At 44.1% G+C, this 18,119-nt stretch overlaps 1 protein-coding gene across 2 annotated transcripts in view; it reads right to left on the bottom strand.

The window, feature by feature from the left end:
* Nucleotides 1–17,760, bottom strand: part of LOC115083949 (gastrula zinc finger protein XlCGF57.1-like) — a 28,251-nt gene extending 10,491 nt beyond the window's left edge. For both annotated transcript variants that reach the window (XM_029588104.1, XM_029588105.1), the window contains exons 1-3: nucleotides 17,505–17,760; nucleotides 14,843–14,969; nucleotides 5,550–5,651 (exon numbers count right to left, since the gene is read on the bottom strand). In XM_029588104.1, the coding sequence (XP_029443964.1) occupies nucleotides 5,550–5,651; nucleotides 14,843–14,969; nucleotides 17,505–17,528 (253 nt within the window). In that variant the 5' untranslated portion in view covers nucleotides 17,529–17,760. The remainder of the gene's footprint in view (nucleotides 1–5,549; nucleotides 5,652–14,842; nucleotides 14,970–17,504) is intronic.
* Nucleotides 17,761–18,119: the final 359 nt, after the last annotated feature.

Here is an 18,119-nt window from a genome sequence, read left to right as displayed (position 1 = left end):
AGGCATCTGAGGGCTCCAACAAGGAGCTCAAATTATTCTCCAATGCATCTGGAAGCGGCGGGTATGTATATATTTCAGCAGCAGATGGTGCGCAGAACTGTGGCCGTCTGAATGCAGGCAGTCAGGAGTATCCAGGAACATTACCTTTCTAGAGCTGTTCCCCATACTTGCATCCTCAAAATATGGGGGAGTGAGTTAGTGAACAGGCGAGCCCATTTTTCATCAGATAATGGTAATCAACAGTGAGATGCCCCTTGCTAGCTGGGTTGATGAGGATGATAGGGCTAAGAGCTTTGCAAATAAACATAATAATGGCTAGACTCACACCGGCTGTTCATAATGCAATTGCTGATGCTCTCTCTCATTGCCAGTGGCCTCTTTTCTGGACGTTAGTCCCAGAAGCGGATGCCACAGCACCTATGGGCCACTGGAGCACTGACGTGAAGTGCTTATTCAGATCAGTGTAGGTGCAATCCACTGGGAGGCATATTCCAGAAGATGGGACCATTTTTGTGCATTTCAGTAAGTTTCAGACATGAATAGTGCCTGGCCTATAAAGTCGGCCCAGCTAGTCAGTTTTTTAATGCATGCCAGACTGTCCGGTCTGCCTTTAACCTCAGTTAAGCCATCCTTGGCCAGTATTTCATTCCTAGTGAAAGTCTGGGGAGATATGGACACATCTGTTTCATTTTTTCTGAGGAAACTCATACAGGCATGGACAAGAGACAGAGAGGCCCCTAAGGAAAGGAACAGAAGGCATCCAATCAGATTTGCTACATTTGCACAAGTGTTGGGAGTGATGTGCAACTCAAGCTACAAGATACAACTGTTTAGGGCAGCATTTTCTTTGGCCTTCTTCGTAGCCCTGCAGGTGAGTGAGTTGGTCTTATCAGCCAAGGGGGTGGTTGGAGCTGAAAGCCTTCAGTACAATGACTTACTTATGGGCAAGCAAGCGCTTTTGTTAAGGATAAGAAGGTCTATGACAGATCAAGAGGGGATAAGGTCCTAGCCAATGTTCCCTCAAAATTTTGAAACACTGTGTGCACAAAATTTTCTTTTTGTGCAATTTTTTTATAAGTTCAAATTTGTGTTCTATGAGACAGTATAATCAAATAATCTTGAGATTTCTTGTATAAGTTATGTTTTGATGTATGTGAGGAGTTCACAGCCTCTGTGCATGCACACATGCGCACAGATTAGAGGGAACAGTGGACCTGAGTGGTACTATACAGTATGAGCGAATTGGTTACATGCCACTTAAGAACATAGAATGTAATAACATAAGAAGTTGCAATACTGGGTCAGAATAAGGGTCCATTAAGCCCAGCATCCTGTTTCCAGCAGTGGCCAATCCAGGTCATAAGTACCCAAACATTAAACACATCCCATGTTACTAATGCCAATAATAGCAGTGGCTAATTCCTAAGTCAACTTAATTAATAGCAGGTTATGGACTTCTCCTCCAGGAACTTATCCAAACCTTTTTTAAATCCAGTTACTCTAAAAGCTCCAACTACATCCTCTGGCAATGAATTCCAGAGCTTAACTATGCTCTGAGTAAAAAATAATTTTCCCTGATTTGGAGTGCTAACTTAATGGAGACCTTCTGTTATCTGAAAGAGTAAATAACCAATTCACAGTTACCCTTTCTAGTCCTCTCATGATTTTATCGACCTCTATTATATTCCTCTTCAGCCATCTCTTCTCCAAGCTGAACAGCCCTAACTTCTTTAGCCTTTCCTCAAAGGGGAGTCGTGCCATGCCCTTTATCATTTTGGTCACCCTTGTTTGTACTTTATATCTTTTTTGAGATGCGGTGACCAGAATTGTACACAGTATTCAAGGTGCAGTCTCACCATGGAGCGATACAGAGGCATTATGACATTTTCTGTTTTATTAACCATTCCCTTCCTAATAATTCCTAACATTGTTTGCTTCTTTGACTGCCACAGCACACTGAACTGACGATTTCAAAGTATTATCCACTATGACGCCTAGATCTTGTCCCTGGGTGGTTTTTAAGAATAGCTTCTACTTGCCTAGCAGTGATGTCAGCCTCACTCTGGAACCCTTTTAAAAAAATGTTACATTGGCCACCCACTGGTCTTCAGGAAATGTGGCTGTTTTAAATTACCGATTTCAGTTTCATGGTTGAATTCTTTCATAACTCTGCAGTGACTAACATCTAGTCCTATTGATCTGTTACCTCTTAATTTTTCAGTTTCATCTATTATATCTTCCATTATCACAGAGATGTGCTTTAGTTGCCCAGAATATTTCCCATCAAAAAAATGTTTTAGGTGTGGGTATTGAGAAGTATGCCTGAACAGAAAACCAACATGGAGAAAGAAAGCCCCAGAATCCTCTGCTCTCTTAGCCTATGTGACCTCAAAGTGACTTGCTGAGAATGACTTACAGAATTCATCTGGACAGGCAGTTGAAGCTGGAGCCACCTATGATGCCTAATTATAGGGTCATAAAAGGAAAAGGGAACGGTTGGGAACTTCAGGCTAAGAGATTCTCTAAAGCAGTCACGCACACTAGAATCTTCCACAATATTGTATGTTATCTATAAAAGAAGGATCACTTCCTGTATACGATGAGATGCTGGTGGTCTGTTTGTCAGAGACATGGCATCAGCATCTCCCAAGAATACCTATATTGTTCAATAAAAAATTATGCTTTCAATACAAATCTAAGTGTTCTTGTATCCCTGGACATAAGCATCAATAAAAAATGGCATGGTGCTTAACAGTATGTCCTCAATAAAGACAGTGGCAAAGAATTAATTCAGGTTTTCTTCTATTTTCCTTGTCCTACTTGAATATCTCTTTTTTCCCCTCGGTCATTTAGTAAGCTAAATGAATCCCACATAGGATTTTTACTTTGAATGTTCTTGAAAAAGGTTTTATTAATAGATTTTGCTCCTCAAAATTTTTTCTAGGCCTGTTTCACTACTGGTTTTCATCTCTCTTGCCAGTACTTATGCTCTTTCCTATTTTCCTCATTAGGGTCTATTTTCCATTGTTTGAAAGATGCCCGTTATGCTTTAATTGCCTCTTTCTCCTGCTATTAAATCATGCTGGCAGTCATTTGGTCTTACTTCAACCTTTTTTAATAACTGGAATACATTTTATTTAGGCTTCCAAGACGGCATTTTTAAACAACATCTGCCACCCTTCTTCAAGGAAGTAGTTTTTTTCACTTGTTCTTCATAAAGTTAAAAAAAAAAAAAAGAGGATAAGAAAGAACAGTAAAGCAGTGGTTGGTTTATGCTGTTCGCCCAGTCGCTGGTGGTGGCTGGAGACAGGGTGCTTAGGCAGTAGCGCTATCGCGGCTCCCGGCTCCGATCTTACTTGCTGTTGTCGGCGCCTGCTGCGTGGTCACAATCGCACCAGGTTATGCCACGCATGACCTGCTGCTCTGCCTATGGAGAGCAATCTTCCTGGCTCTCCCAGGTCAGCTGATGCTCCCGCTGTGTTTTCGTGGAGTGCTGTAGCAGCATCAGTTAAGCAGCATGGCCCTGGCAGGTTGCCGGCTGCTCTGGTGGACAAAGCCGATCTGGTCCCGCTAAGTACGGGAACAGCGGCCATCTTGAAAACTTTTAAGGTAGCTGAGGAAAGAGCGGCAGGGGGAGGGTATCTTCCGCCAGCACTGTCGCCAGCCGATTTGAGCCCCGACGAGGCCCTAGAGGAGCAGTCGGGTGAAGATCCTGATCCCCTGGAAGGGGATTTGGGGGGTTCTTCTTGTTTTTTCCCAGTCTTTTTGCTTTTATTGCACAAAGCATATCTGGCCAGTAGGTCCAAGTGGTGTTGCTTGGACTTCCATAGGTTAAGTAATTAAGAGAACGATCCAAAGGACGTTCGCCTTTTTCAGAAAGAAGAGCTGGGTTCTATGATCCCGCAAGTCCTGACGGAGTTGGGAATAGCAGTTCTGCAGGAGCCTGACCAGGACACGGTAGATCAGGTCATGGCAGATTTATGGGGTCCGGCCAGGACTTTCCCTTTCCATAGGTTAAGTAATTAAGAGTCAAGGAGTGGGATACTTCTCAGACAGGTGGGATACTTCTGAGACAGGTCCAAGCAGTGTTGCTCCCCCAGGTGTAGACTTTCTGAGAGGCCGCCTAGAAAAGTGCCCAGGCAGTCGGAGACACCAGAAGCCACGAGGATCTGGTACGTCAGAGGTCCAGCGGTGCAGAGTACCATAGATGACCCTTCCTCGGAGGAGTCCGACCACGGGGTGCCCTCAGGGGATGGTCTTCCTGGTGCCCCCCTTCTTTTAGTGGTCAGGATCAAGAGGATGAGTCGGGGAAGATTCCTTCCATGGAAGAGGACGATCCGAAGGACGTTCGCCTTTTTCAGAAAGAAGAACTGGGTTCTATGATCCCGCATGTCCTGGCGGAGTTGGGAATAGCAGTTCTCCATGAGCCAGACCAGGACACGGTAGATCCGGTCATGGCGGATTTATGGGGCCCGGCCAGGACTTTCCCTTTCCATAGGTTAAGTAATTAATAGTCAAGGAGTGGGATACTTCTCAGACAGGTCTTAAAGTCAGTAGGGCTATGGACAAGCTTTATCCCTTGTCTGAGGAGACTTTGGAGCTCTTGAGGGTAGCGAAGGTGGATGCTTCCATCTCATTGGTCCCAGTGGCTGGTGTGGCAGCTCTGAAGGATCTCCAGGATAGGAAACCCAAGTTGCACCTCAAGAAGATATTTGAGGTTTTGGCCCTGGGCATCCAGGCTGCGGTGTGTAGCAGTTTTATGCTTCGAGCTAGCCTGAGATGGGTACAGCAGTTACAGACTGCCAGAGATCTGCTAGAAATCTCTCACCCCAGGAATCTGAGCAGGCAGAATGATTAGAAGCAGTGGTGGCTTATGGGGCTGACGCCTTATATGATCTGCTTCATACCTCTTCTAGGATTATGGTGTCTGCGGTCCTAGGAGAATACCTGTTAAAGGTAAGCAGCTTTGCTTTATTGTGCACTAAACAGGTTTAATGCATGTGTTAAACCATGCACACTAAATTGATTCAGTATCTGCAACAGAATGATATAAACTGTATGTGGAAAGTAGAGTTATATAGGGGGTCAATGTTCAAATCCTGGCCAGCTAAGTAACTTAGCTGGATAACACTTATCTGGCTAAGTTGCAAGGATATTCAGTGGCATGGCTATGCCTCTGAATTTCCGCATACATATTGCAACTTATAAGTTATACCCATCTAAGTTTGGACATGCTATTGAGCAGGATAAATCCTGCTTATTCAGCTATCTGCAATTTGAATTATCAGGCCCAAGATAAATTAATATCATTCTCGCATATGCATAGACTCAGTGGGAGGACCCAGCTATTATTTGTTTATTTTTGTTTTTGTTTCTAAGCAGTGTTCTATTACAATGCACCACCAACTACCTTATTATGAATGACCCCACAGCTGGCTGTGACAGATGTTAGGGATATATGGTCAAAAAGCAAAGGAAGTTTTGGAGGGGGCCCCGGAACTAAGCTGTATGATCCCATCTATAGAGTTCTTCTATCCCGCATCACTCACCTATGTAGGAGCTTTTCCACCTTGTTCCATCCCTGACACACGGATCTTCTTCTCGTTCAATCCTTACTATCAGATCAGGTTTCTCAGATCGACAGCCTGTGCCTAATAAAAGAAAATTATATCTGTTACAAATCATCAAAGCAAAAATTTGAATACTTAAAAACTGATGGTTATAGGGCACTTCAGGTGCCCAGATATCTGCTGATAAAACACTACAAAATTTCTTCTGGAGTTGATCCTCATTAATAGAGACAATTTAGAGGAGAACCTAAAGCTGAAAGGAAATTGCCAGGAAAGGAAGAGCAGGTTAAAGCAAAAACGAAACAAAGAACAATGAATTTCAAGAAAGTGAACTTTAACAAACTTAGGAGACGATGCAAAAAGGTTGTACTGAAAGTGGGCGCTGAGTGTTCAGCACCCGCTTTCCTATAACGCCCCTAGGCGCCTCTCCTGGGGCGCGATGTAATATTTAAATTAGGGCTCGCGCCGTTGAGGAGGCGCTAGGGGCGATTGTGCGCCTCCCTGACAGCGTGCACCTGAGAGAGGTCCACGGTCGGCAGCTGTCCGCCAGTTAAGAAAACGGACGTTGAATTTATCAGCGTCCATTCTCCGAACCTGACTACCGGCACCTAAGGAGAGTATATAAATCAATATTAAAGTGTTGGGTACTTAATTTATTCAGTCCCTCACTTAATGCCGATTGTCATTTGTCAGTGAAAGGACCAATCACCTTTCAGAAGGCTGACCTGCGGGGACAAAAATAGCTAGAAGCACACTGCGATGGTGTGGAGCCAGCATAGCTGGAAACTTTTGAGTTCTGGTCACCCAAAGATTGGCAGAAGCAGTTTACCACGCACTCTCTTGCACACAGTCAGACATGCACAGTCTATTTGACACAGACAAAAATATACACACAGATTTTCAAATTCAGGAAGCTTTATTGACATGGACATGCACTCTCTCTCTCAGGCACAGACTCACCTTCTCACACTTTTGTCTCTCTGAGACACACACATTTGATTCTCCAACAGACACAAACTCTTGGTACCTCTGACAAAGATATATATACTCTCTCTCTGTCACACATAAAAGTTTTCAGTTTCAGGAAGCTTTATTGACACACACACACTCACACAAATGTAGTAAGCCACTCTGATCCTACCACGTGTTTTATCTTCGGTTTTAGCATGGGGTTTTCAGCAATAACCTATCCCTAGTATGACTAGGGGTTTTAGTGTGGGAAAAACCCGAGCTATAAAACCCACAACAATGTTAGCATGTATCATGCTATTTGCAGGTTTTTAAGCCTTATTAGCTATTACTCTGCAGTCCTTCATCTTCTGAGGTTTCTGTAAAAGTCATTCTTGGTGGCTATACTTGGCATGTAAAAAGGCTTTCCGGACCACCTCCGAAGGTGATGGTCTCCCATATTATTTGTCTCTTACCATTTTCTGCAGCAGCCAAATAGCTTCAAGCGGTGATGATGTTACATTAGCATACACTACAAGTATATTCCATAAGAACATAAGAAGTTGCCATACTGCATCAGACCATAGGTTCATAAAACCCAGCATCCTATTTCCAACAATGGCCAACCTGGCAAGTTCCCAAACAGTAAATAGATCCCATGCTACTAATGCCAGTAATAGTAGTGGCAATTCCCTAAGTCAACTTGATTAATAGCAGTTTATGGACTTCTCCAGGAACTTGTCCAAACCTTTTTTAAACTCAGCTAAGCTAACTTCCTTAACCACATCCTCTGGCAATGAATTCCATAGCTTAATTGTGCATTGAGTGCAAAAAACTTTCTATGATTTGTTTTAAATGTGCTACTTGCTAACTTCATGAAGTGTGCCCTAATCCTTGTATTATCTGAAAGAGTAAACAACAGATTCACATTTACTCATTCTAGTCTTCTTATGATTTTGGAGACCTCCATCATATCCCCCCTCAGCTGTCTCTTCTCCAAGCTGAACAGCCCTAACCTCTTTAGCCTTTCCTCATAGGTGAGCCGTTCCATTCCCTTTATCATTTTGGTCACCCTTCTCTGCACCTTCTACAGTGCATATATATCCTTTTTGAGATGCGGCGACCAGAACTGCACACAGTACTCAAGGTGCGGTCTCACCATAGAGCGATATAGAGGCATTATGACATTCTCTGTTTTATTCACCATTCCCTTCCTCATAATTTTTAACATTTTGTTTGCTTTTTTGACCTCCACAGCACACTGAGCTGACAATTTCAATGTATTGTCTACTATGATGCCTAGATATTTTTCCTGGGTGGTAACTTCTAACATGAAACCTAACAAACAGGCCGATACAGAAAAATGCGCAAGAGAGCCGGTGAGCACCTGCTCTCCCAGCGCGCGCACAGGCCACTCTCCTGGGCGCGCGATTCAGGAGGGTGGCCTATGCAAATTAGGGCCCGTGGTAAAAGGAGGCACTAGGGACACTAGTATGTCCTAGCTCCTCCTTTTGACAGGAGCGGCGGCTGTCAGCGGGTTTGACAGCCGATGCTCAATTTTTCCAGCATCGGTTCTCAAACCCGCTGACGGCTACGGGTTCGGAAAACGGACGCCGGCATAATTGAGCGTCCATCTTCCGATCTGCAGGCCGCGGGCAGATTAAAAATTTTTTAAAAATTTTTTTTACTTTTTTTATACTTTGGGGGCCTCCGACTTAATATTGCTATGATATTAAGTTGGAGGGTGTACAGAAAAGCAGTTTTTTCTGCTTTTCTGTACACTTCCCCGGCGCGGGCAGGCGTTAATTTTTGAAAGTAAAATGTGCGGCTTTGCTGCACATTTTGCTTTCTGGATCGTGCGGGAATAACTAATAGGGCCATCAACATGCATTTGCATGTTGCGGGCACTATTGGTTTCGGGGGGGGGGGGGTGTTTGGCTGCATGTTTTCGACGCGCTATTACCCCTTACTGTATGAGGGGTAAAGCTAGCATGTGGACCCCCAATCTTCCAGTCTTGCAAGGTCATTCTGTAATTTATCACTATCCACTTGTGATTTAACTACTCTGAATAATTTTGTGTCATCTGCAAATTTGATCGCTTTACTCATTGTTCCCCTTTCCAGATCATTTATAAATACATTAAAAAGCACCGGTGTAAGTACAGATCCCTGAGGCACTCCACTGAGAAAACTGATTATTTACTCCTACTCTCTGTTTCTTATCTTTTAACCAGTTTGCAATCAACAGAAGTACATTCCCTCCTATCCCATGACTTTTTAATTTTCTTAGAAGCCTTTCATGGGGGACTTTGTCAAACGCCTTCTGAAAATCCAAATACACCACATCTTCCAGATCACCTTTATCCACATGTTTATTCATTCCTTCAAAAAGAGTAGCAAATTTGTGAGATAAAACTTCTCTTGGGTAAATCCATGCTAGCTGTGTCTCATTAAACCGTGTCTATGTATATGCTCTGTGATTTTGTTGTTTAGAATAGTTTCCATGATTTTTCCTGGCTCACCCATCTATAGTTTCCCGGATCACCCCTGGAAACCAATTTAAATATTGGGGTTACATTGGCTACCTTCCAGTATTCAGGTACAATGGATGATTTTAATGATAAGTTACAAATTACTAGAAATGGATATGAAATTTCATTTTTTTGTTCTTTCAGAACCCTGGGGTATATCTTCTTTTTGCCAATATTGTCTACTACATCTCCCGGTTCACCATGATTTGGTTAAGTTCATCTGAATCATCACCCTTAAAAACTGTCTCTGGAACGGGAAACTCCCCAACATCTTCATTTATAAACACCAAAGCAAATACGATAGCTTTATCTTCCTAATCTTAATGTTCCTAATCTTTCAAGATTTTCTACGAATAACTTACACTCGGGGCACTAACGAGTAATATTTTAGTGCCCCCTGACTTTTGTACACAAAGCTCACTTCGCACTGCCAAACTATCAATTGAACACAAACTTTGTGGTTCCTGCTCGGTGTGTGCTGTATCTCTTGATATTATTGAGGTGCATATACCTCCAATTCAGAAAATTATTAAATTAGTACATCAAACATCATGTTTGTCCAAAGAGGTTATTTACACAATTTGCTGCCCTCGTAAGAAACTCTACATTGGCAAGACTTCTCACGCTATTAACACATGCATGATTGAACACAGGAGCTGCCTAAAACATTAGCATTTAAATGCACCTTTGGTGTCTCATTGTGTTGAATTTGGCCATACTTTTGAAGATCTGTGGTTTTGTGTTTTGGATCATATTCAGAGTGATTGGTGTGGAGGTGACATCTCTGAACAACTTTTAACATTTAGAACCATCTTGGATCTGTGATCTGTGCATCTCATCTCCAACTGAATTAAATACAGAACAGGATCCCTCTGTTTTCTTGTGAACTTTATTTATATATATTTCTCTTTTCTCTTTCATTTACTCATCTGTTTGTTTTCTTGTTTTGACTTATCAGCTGTTTCATACTGGAATATGACATTTATTTAAAAAATATATTTGCTGCATACTCCACTGATCGCAACAGAGCACAATTTAACAAACATAATCATTAAAAACATACAAACATATTCATAAAAACAAGCTAAAAACATACAAACAACTTTCAATGACATTACTTAACAGACAGCATATCAACCCCTTTCATTGCCTCATCTGCCATTTTGTTCCCTTTCAAATGTTGCCTTATAGAGCCATGTTTTTAAAACTTTAAAAAAATTCTTTGGCATCTGACACAGTGCGAAGAGAGCAGGGCATAGTGTTCCATAACCTGGGGCCTGCAACTGAGATTGCTCTGTCACAAATCATCCCCAAATGCGCCTGATGTATCGAAAGCCTGTGAGCGAGTCAGTTGGACCGTTAGATGATCGAGGGGTTAAAGGGGCACTTAGAGAAGATAAGGCCATCGCGGAAAGATTAAATGATTTCTTTGCTTCGGTGTTTACTGAAGAGGATGTTGGGGAGGTACCCGTAATGGAGAAGGTTTTCATGGGTAATGATTCAGATGGACTGAATCAAATCACGGTGAACCTAGAAGATGTGGTAGGCCTGATTGACAAACTGAAGAGTAGTAAATCACCTGGACCGGATGGTATATACCCCAGAGTTCTGAAGGAACTAAAAAATGAAATTTCAGACCTATTAGTAAAAATTTGTAACTTATCATTAAAATCATCCATTGTACCTGAAGACTGGAGGATAGCAAATGTAACCCCAATATTTAAAAAGGGCTCCAGGGGCGATCCGGGAAACTACAGACCGGTTAGCCTGACTTCTGTGCCAGGAAAAATAGTGGAAAGTGTTCTAAACATCAAAATCACAGAACATATAGAAAGACATGGTTTAATGGAACAAAGTCAGCATGGCTTTACCCAGGGCAAGTCTTGCCTCACAAATCTGTTTCACTTTTTTGAAGGAGTTAATAAACATGTGGATAAAGGTGAACCGGTAGATATAGTATACTTGGATTTTCAGAAGGCGTTTGACAAAGTTCCTCATGAGAGGCTTCTAGGAAAAGTAAAAATCATGGGATAGGTGGCGATGTCCTTTCGTGGATTGCAAACTGGCTAAAAGACAGGAAACAGAGAGTAGGATTAAATGGGCAATTTTCTCAGTGGAAGGGAGTGGACAGTGGAGTGCCTCAGGGATCTGTTTTGGGACCCTTACTGTTCAATATATTTATAAATGATCTGGAAAGAAATACGACGAGTGAGATAATCAAATTTGCAGATGACACAAAATTGTTCCGAGTAGTTAAATCACAAGCAGATTGTGATAAATTGCAGGAAGACCTTGTGAGACTGGAAAATTGGGCATCCAAATGGCAGATGAAATTTAATGTGGATAAGTGCAAGGTGATGCATATAGGGAAAAATAACCCATGCTATAATTACAATGTTGGGTTCCATATTAGGTGCTACAACCCAAGAAAGAGATCTAGGTGTCATAGTGGATAACACATTGAAATCGTCGGTACAGTGTGCTGCGGCAGTCAAAAAAGCAAACAGAATGTTGGGAATTATTAGAAAAGGAATGGTGAATAAAACGGACCTGATTTGATATTTGTATCGAGAATGTCGGTATATAAAAATCATAAATAAATAAATAAATAAATAAAATGTCATAATGCCTCTGTATCGCTCCATGGTGAGACAGCACCTTGAATACTGTGTACAATTCTGGTCGCCGCATCTCAAAAAAGATATAATTGCGATGGAGAAGGTACAGAGAAGGGCTACCAAAATGATAAGGGGAATGGAACAACTCCCCTATGAGGAAAGACTAAAGAGGTTAGGACTTTTCAGCTTGGAGAAGAGACGACTGAGGGGGGATATGATAGAGGTGTTTAAAATCATGAGAGGTCTAGAACGGGTAGATGTGAATCGGTTATTTACTCTTTCGGATAGTAGAAAGACTAGGGGGCACTCCATGAAGTTAGCATGGGGCACATTTAAAACTAATCGGAGAAAGTACTTTTTTACTCAACGCACAATTAAGCTCTGGAATTTGTTGCCAGAGAATGTGGTTAGTGCAGTTAGTATAGCTGTGTTTAAAAAAGGATTGGATAAGTTCTTGGAAGAGAAGTCCATTACCTGCTATTAAGATCACTTAGAGAATAGCCACTGCCATTAGCAATGGTTACATGGAATAGACTTAGTTTTTGGGTACTTACCAGGTTCTTATGGCCTGGATTGGCCACTGTTGGAAACAGGATGCTGGGCTTGATGGACCCTTGGTCTGACCCAGTATGGCATTTTCTTATGTTCTTATGTTGGAATGTTTACAAGTCCAGTGTTTGCTGTCCTTTAAAGTGAGTGGGGGTAGACAGATGTAAGTTTGCCCCTAACCAGACCATAACCGGTCTGTAGCTGATTTTATGCAATAGAGTTTACCCTTTATAATGAATTCTATTGAATATTGGGAGCCAATGGAGTTCTTGATGTTAACAGGTCTCTCAGTTTGAGCGTCTTGAGGATGGAAGTGTGTCCAGCTAGTTCTGCTACTATGAGGAGCAGCCGCTGGAGCACCTCGCCTTCCACAGATAAGTTATCCCTCAGAAGCAGTCCCCGTATGAAACATCAGCTGATGGCAGGGGTCTTATTTCTAACACTTGGGACACCATTTTCTGTAAATATTTGGAAAGAACACTTAGGGGCAGATTTTCAAAGACCTACACGCGCCGGGCCTATTTTCAAAAGGCCCAGCGGCGCGCGTAAAACCCTGGGACGCGCGGTTGTCCCGGGGCTTTTCTGAATGGGCGGGCAGGGGGGCGTGACGGGGGCGGGGCAGATGGTCCGGGGCATGGCGGGGCGGTCCGAGAGGTGTGGCTGAGGACTCCGGCACAGGGGGATCGTGCGCTGGCACTTGGCCGGCAGGTGTAACTTCCAAAACAAAGGTATGGGGGGGGGGCCTTTCTTTATGGCTGGGGGGGCGGGACAGGGAGGGGAAGGTGGGGGGGGGGGGGGGGGAATGGGGAAAGCCAGCAGGGCTCCCTAAGGGCTCAGCGCGTGCAATTTGCACTAGTGTGCACCCCTTGCGCGCGCCGACCCCTGATTTTATAACATGCGCGCGGTTGTTTTAAAATCCGCCCCTTATTTTGTCTGATTGGGACACTTTAGTTAGTAAGGAGGATGAGAGATAAGACTGGGTGATGGTACGTATCTTTCCACACACCAACTGGCTTGCTCACACCTTAAATAAAGCAACCACAGCTTTTTCACACGTGCGCCTTACATTTTGTACATTTATTTTGCAGTTGTGCCTGGTTTTTGCAACCCTGCCTGTGCATTGTGACGACAGACGTCCATCCAGGGTGAGATTCCTCCTTTTCCTTTGTACTTCCAGCCCAATCAGAACCAAATCTGGGATCAGGCGCCACAAGCCTTCATTTCCCAACTTCCCAGGAATTTTTTCCCCCTGTTTTATCTCCTCCCCTCTCAACTTACCAACCCCAGTTATCACCCGGGGATCCTGCACAACCCTGCAATCAAGGAGCCCAAATCCACCAGGAGTAATGAACGCAGCCTCTGCAGCATCCCAAGCCCTGGGAAACAGAGGATCTGCACCAGGAATCAAACTCGGCTCCCTCAGTCTGGCAGCACACAGAACCGCCCCCAAGCCACCAGGGTGGCATTGCTACTTATGTCTTCTCTGCCGGCTAAATTTAGGACAGCTCTTTAGCTCAACCAGACTTAGCTGGCTAAGTCATCCGACTATAGGGTTGCCAACTTTTCCATAGACCAGGATTGGACACTTGAGAACAGGGGGGGGGGGAATGGTACCCCCTCATTTGCATAAACTTTAGATCTTGCCAGTGAACTGCCTATACAGTGTATCTATGTATCTGCAGAAGCACTGGAGCTCAGGGCAGTGCTACACACCACCTCCTCTCCCTATACTGTCCAATCACAGCATGGGAAAGGAGGCAGGAATACAGCACAGCTCTCCTCCGATAGACTCCGACCTGTCTTTCTCTTCCTCTAACTAGGAGCCACCTGCAAAACAGGACATTTAGGGCAGGATTCATCATTCCTCGTGGAATGATAAATCCCGTGAAAAGGGGGGGTGGGGGCGAAGGGAGGGCAGGCCTGCAAAAGGTCGCAGCCGTTCGCACCACAGTGGTGCGATTTCGCCAGCCGTGGTGCGGCCGGCTGCAGCCTTTCACAGCAAATGGCGACACCGTAAAAGGTGTAGCTATTCGCCGCGCTACTGCCACAATCGACTCCTCCCCTCCAGCTCATTTACATCATATTGTGTGCCTTATCGGGTGTGATACGGGCCTAACGCACGCGATAAACCTTTAGTGAATAACCCCCTTAGTGTCCAGTCGGTACTTCTGACTGGACACTGTACAGAATGCCTGAAAACCTGGCTGTCCAGTCCAAAACTGGCAGTTGGCAACCCTCTCCGACTGACTCTGAATATTGGAGTTGGCTAGTTAACTTAGCCAGCTAACTCAGCTCCTCCCAGATATGCCCCTGGACTGCCCCCTAACTTATCCAGCTAAATTCTAGCTCCCTGACTTATTAGCCGGCTAGAATTTCGCTGGATAAGGGCTGATTATAACTGGGTAAGCCATTTAGATGGATAAGTATTACATTATCCGGTCTAAATGGCTTTTGAATATGAACCTCAGAATAAATAGAGACCTTAATGTGAAATATGTAAGCACCTCGGATAACAGTAGTAGAAATCAAAATGATCTTCAACAATTGAAAAGAAATGAAGATTAAGATTTTAGCAAGCAACAAGAATAAAAATCTCAACATTTCAAACACTGGAAGTAATCCTCACCCAATGATGTCAGAGTCTCGTAATTCTCCTTCATGGTCTCCTTGTAAAGCTCCTTCTGCCATTCTTCTAACATCTCCCACTCCTCCTGCCAGAAATAGACAGCGACGTCCTCAAATGTCACAGGGACCTGGAACACAAATTGTTACATATAAACTCAGAATGTGAAAGCTGATAAAAACAGCGAGGCTCCATGTTCTCTTCCTATTGTAGTATCTCAGCTGTTTAGGCCAGCATTTCCCAACCTGCGTGCCTTCAGAATTTAACAGGGTGTGCCACAGAAAAGTCACCACTGTCTGATGCTGAGATGCTAGGGACAAATTGTGCGTTCCTAGCGCGTCCATGGCATCGAGCGCCCAGGAGACATAGCTGTGCGCAGATTAGGGAACGGACACTCGGTTTTACGAGCGTCCATTTTCCTAACCCGTGCACAGCCATGAATAACCACCGTGCAAACCTTAGAAAATATTCCCATCCCTACTGTAAACACTGTTCTTCTATGGTTCCTCCTACTTAGTATCGCGACAATATTAAGTCGGAGGAACCACAGAAAAGCAGCATTTTCTGCTTTTCCATGCATGGCTTGGGATGCCTCAAAACCTAACGCCAGCTCCAGGGCTGGCATAAATTTTTGAGTGTAAAAATGTGCATGCCCAGCGCGTGGTAACTTTTTATATCAGGCATGCTAGCTAATAGCCTTATCAGCATGAATTTACTTGTGAAGAGCGTTATTAGCTACGCATTGGTTTGGACGCGCGTTTTGGATACCCTAATCCCGGTATAGCATCGGGAGTAAGTCTAGTGCATCGAAAACGCACATCCAACCATGCATTCAGCGGTGGTGCTGACCTTAGCGCCCGATATTGCATCAGCCTGTAACTTTGTCATTAGCTTAAACCCTAGGCTAAGATTTAAGGTAGGAGTAATTTGCAGATCATCCCTTGCAGGCACCTCATGTGAGACTGGCTGGATTGGTCAACAAGTCTGTATAAATGCACAAGAGAGAAGTGTAGTTTTGGTTTGGTTTTTGATTTGGAGAAGGAAGCTGATAGCAATGGTCCCCACAAGCATACCCCCCCTCTCTGATAACACCTTCTTCACTTGCTCGCTCCCTTCTTTTCTAACAACAGCCCCCTATGCACACCCCCTCCCTCTCAGACAACACTCCAAACACGCATGCCCCCTGCCTCTCTCACAACACCCCGCACACACTCCCCCCTCCCTCTCCAACAACACTCATGACACCTCCCTCTCCAACACCCACCCAGACACACACAAGTCCCCTTACTCTCCAACATCCCCACACGTACACCCCTCCCTCTCCAACACTCGCCTACATTCAAGCCCCCTCCCTCTCCAAAACACCCACACGCATGCCCTCCTCCGGCAATTTGCCCCCCCACATGAAAGCCCCTCCTCTGACATCCCCCCACACGCATGCCCCCTCCCTCTCCTACAATACCCCCACTCACATGCCCCTCTCTCCAATTCCCTCCACACGCATGTGCCCTCCCTCTCCAAAACACCCAAATACAAGTACATTTCTCCCTCTCCTATAACAAACCCATGCACACCCCTCCCTCTCTGACAACACCCCCCACATGCACGCACTCCTCTTCTCTCAACACCCCCCACACACAGACAATCTCCCACATTCCTCCTTGCAAATGTATCTACCCATACAGCCCCATTCCTTTCCCACCAAACCCCACATATTCAGACATTCTTTGATTCCTCCCATTAATCCATTCATCCACAAAGCAAACTGAAGACACCTCACACCTGGAGCTTCTGTTAGGCACACTTCCAGGTCAGGGAGTCATAAAATGCACTTTGAAGTTGACATGCAATTCTAAACTTCTCTTTTTTTTTTGTTTTCCCTTAGTTTTCACACAAACTCAGTAACTGCAGTAAAATGAGGGCTGGGGTCAGGAACTCTAGCTCCCTTTCTCTCTCTGCCCTTCCTTTCATCATGAAGCAGCCTGTCTGTAAAAGTCAGCCTCTCCACGCAACCTTTCCTCGAGTTCTGAGTGAGGAGCCCACCAGTGGAATTAGTAAAGTAAAAAATACCATAAATTCAAAACTTAGATTATTTTGGTTACTCCTCATTGCTGTTTGCTCTACATGTAAATTATCTGTGGTGTTTTTGTTATGTGGTTAGTTTTGAATGAGCTTTTGAAATACATGCCTCCTTTTTTTCTGAGAGCTTCATTATAACGAATAACCACCGTGCAAACCTTAGATAATAAGAACATAAGAAATTGCCATGCTGGGTCAGACCAAGCGTCCATCAAGCCCAGCATCCTGTTTCCAACAGAGGCCAAACCAGGCCACAACAACCTGGCAATACCCAAACACTAAGAAGATCCCGCACTACTGATGCAATTAATAGCAGTGGCTATTCCCTAAGTAAAATTGATTAATAGCCGTTAATGGACTTCTCCTCCAAGAACTTATCCAAACCTTTTTTGAACCCAGCTACACTAACTGCACTAACCACATCCTCTGGCAACAAATTCCAGAGCTTTATTGTGCGTTGAGTGAAAAAGAATTTTCTCCGATCCCTACTGTAAACACTGTAATCAGATCTCTCAATCTCTTTTCTCTCCCGCTAATAATAATATTCCCTCCTGGGTGTATTTCCCTTTAGTGCAAACTGCAGTACCTGTGCAGACACTGTCTCCGCCATTCTCTAGCCTTCTTTTCTGGGGAAGGAGCTGCAGGATTTGCGCTCTCAGCTGGAAGGTGGCAGATAAGAAGGAATGCGCTCCCTTCTCTCTCTTTCTTGGGATGAAGCTTCAGGCTCTGCTTCTCTCTCAATGGCTGGTGCTTGCAGAGAAGCGGCTGGAAATGTTACCGGGTTAGGAGGGAGCGGAGGGGAAGGGAAGGAGGGATCTAGGCAGAGAAACAGAAAGACTAGAAGGGAAACTCTTCTGGGTTCACAGCTGTCTGAGGCTGGCAAGCAGGCGGCCATCTTCTGACTGGCAAAAAGCTGCTGAGAGTCCGGTTATCAGTCACAGCTGCCTACCAACTCCATGCCAGGAGATGCTCTGATCCAGGTCTAAGTTTGTAAATTTCCCTTCTCTAAGCATTCTGAGATTTCTGTTATTTTAGTCAGTGCCATGATTTGACAGTTTATGAATCTGTGGCCAGTGTAATACTATCAAGTGCTTAAAAATAAAATCAGATAAAAAATAAAATATAAATAAGAAGGAACAAATCTCCAGTATTTTTCCATCATTAGGCATTGGGAGTGGGTTTTTGTATTTTTGAATCCTCC

The sequence above is a fragment of the Rhinatrema bivittatum genome, chromosome 2 (assembly GCF_901001135.1).
Source record: "Rhinatrema bivittatum chromosome 2, aRhiBiv1.1, whole genome shotgun sequence".
Taxonomy (NCBI): domain Eukaryota; kingdom Metazoa; phylum Chordata; class Amphibia; order Gymnophiona; family Rhinatrematidae; genus Rhinatrema; species Rhinatrema bivittatum.
The sequence above is the reverse complement of the archived record's forward strand: the minus strand, read 5'-3'. Positions and strand labels throughout refer to the sequence as shown.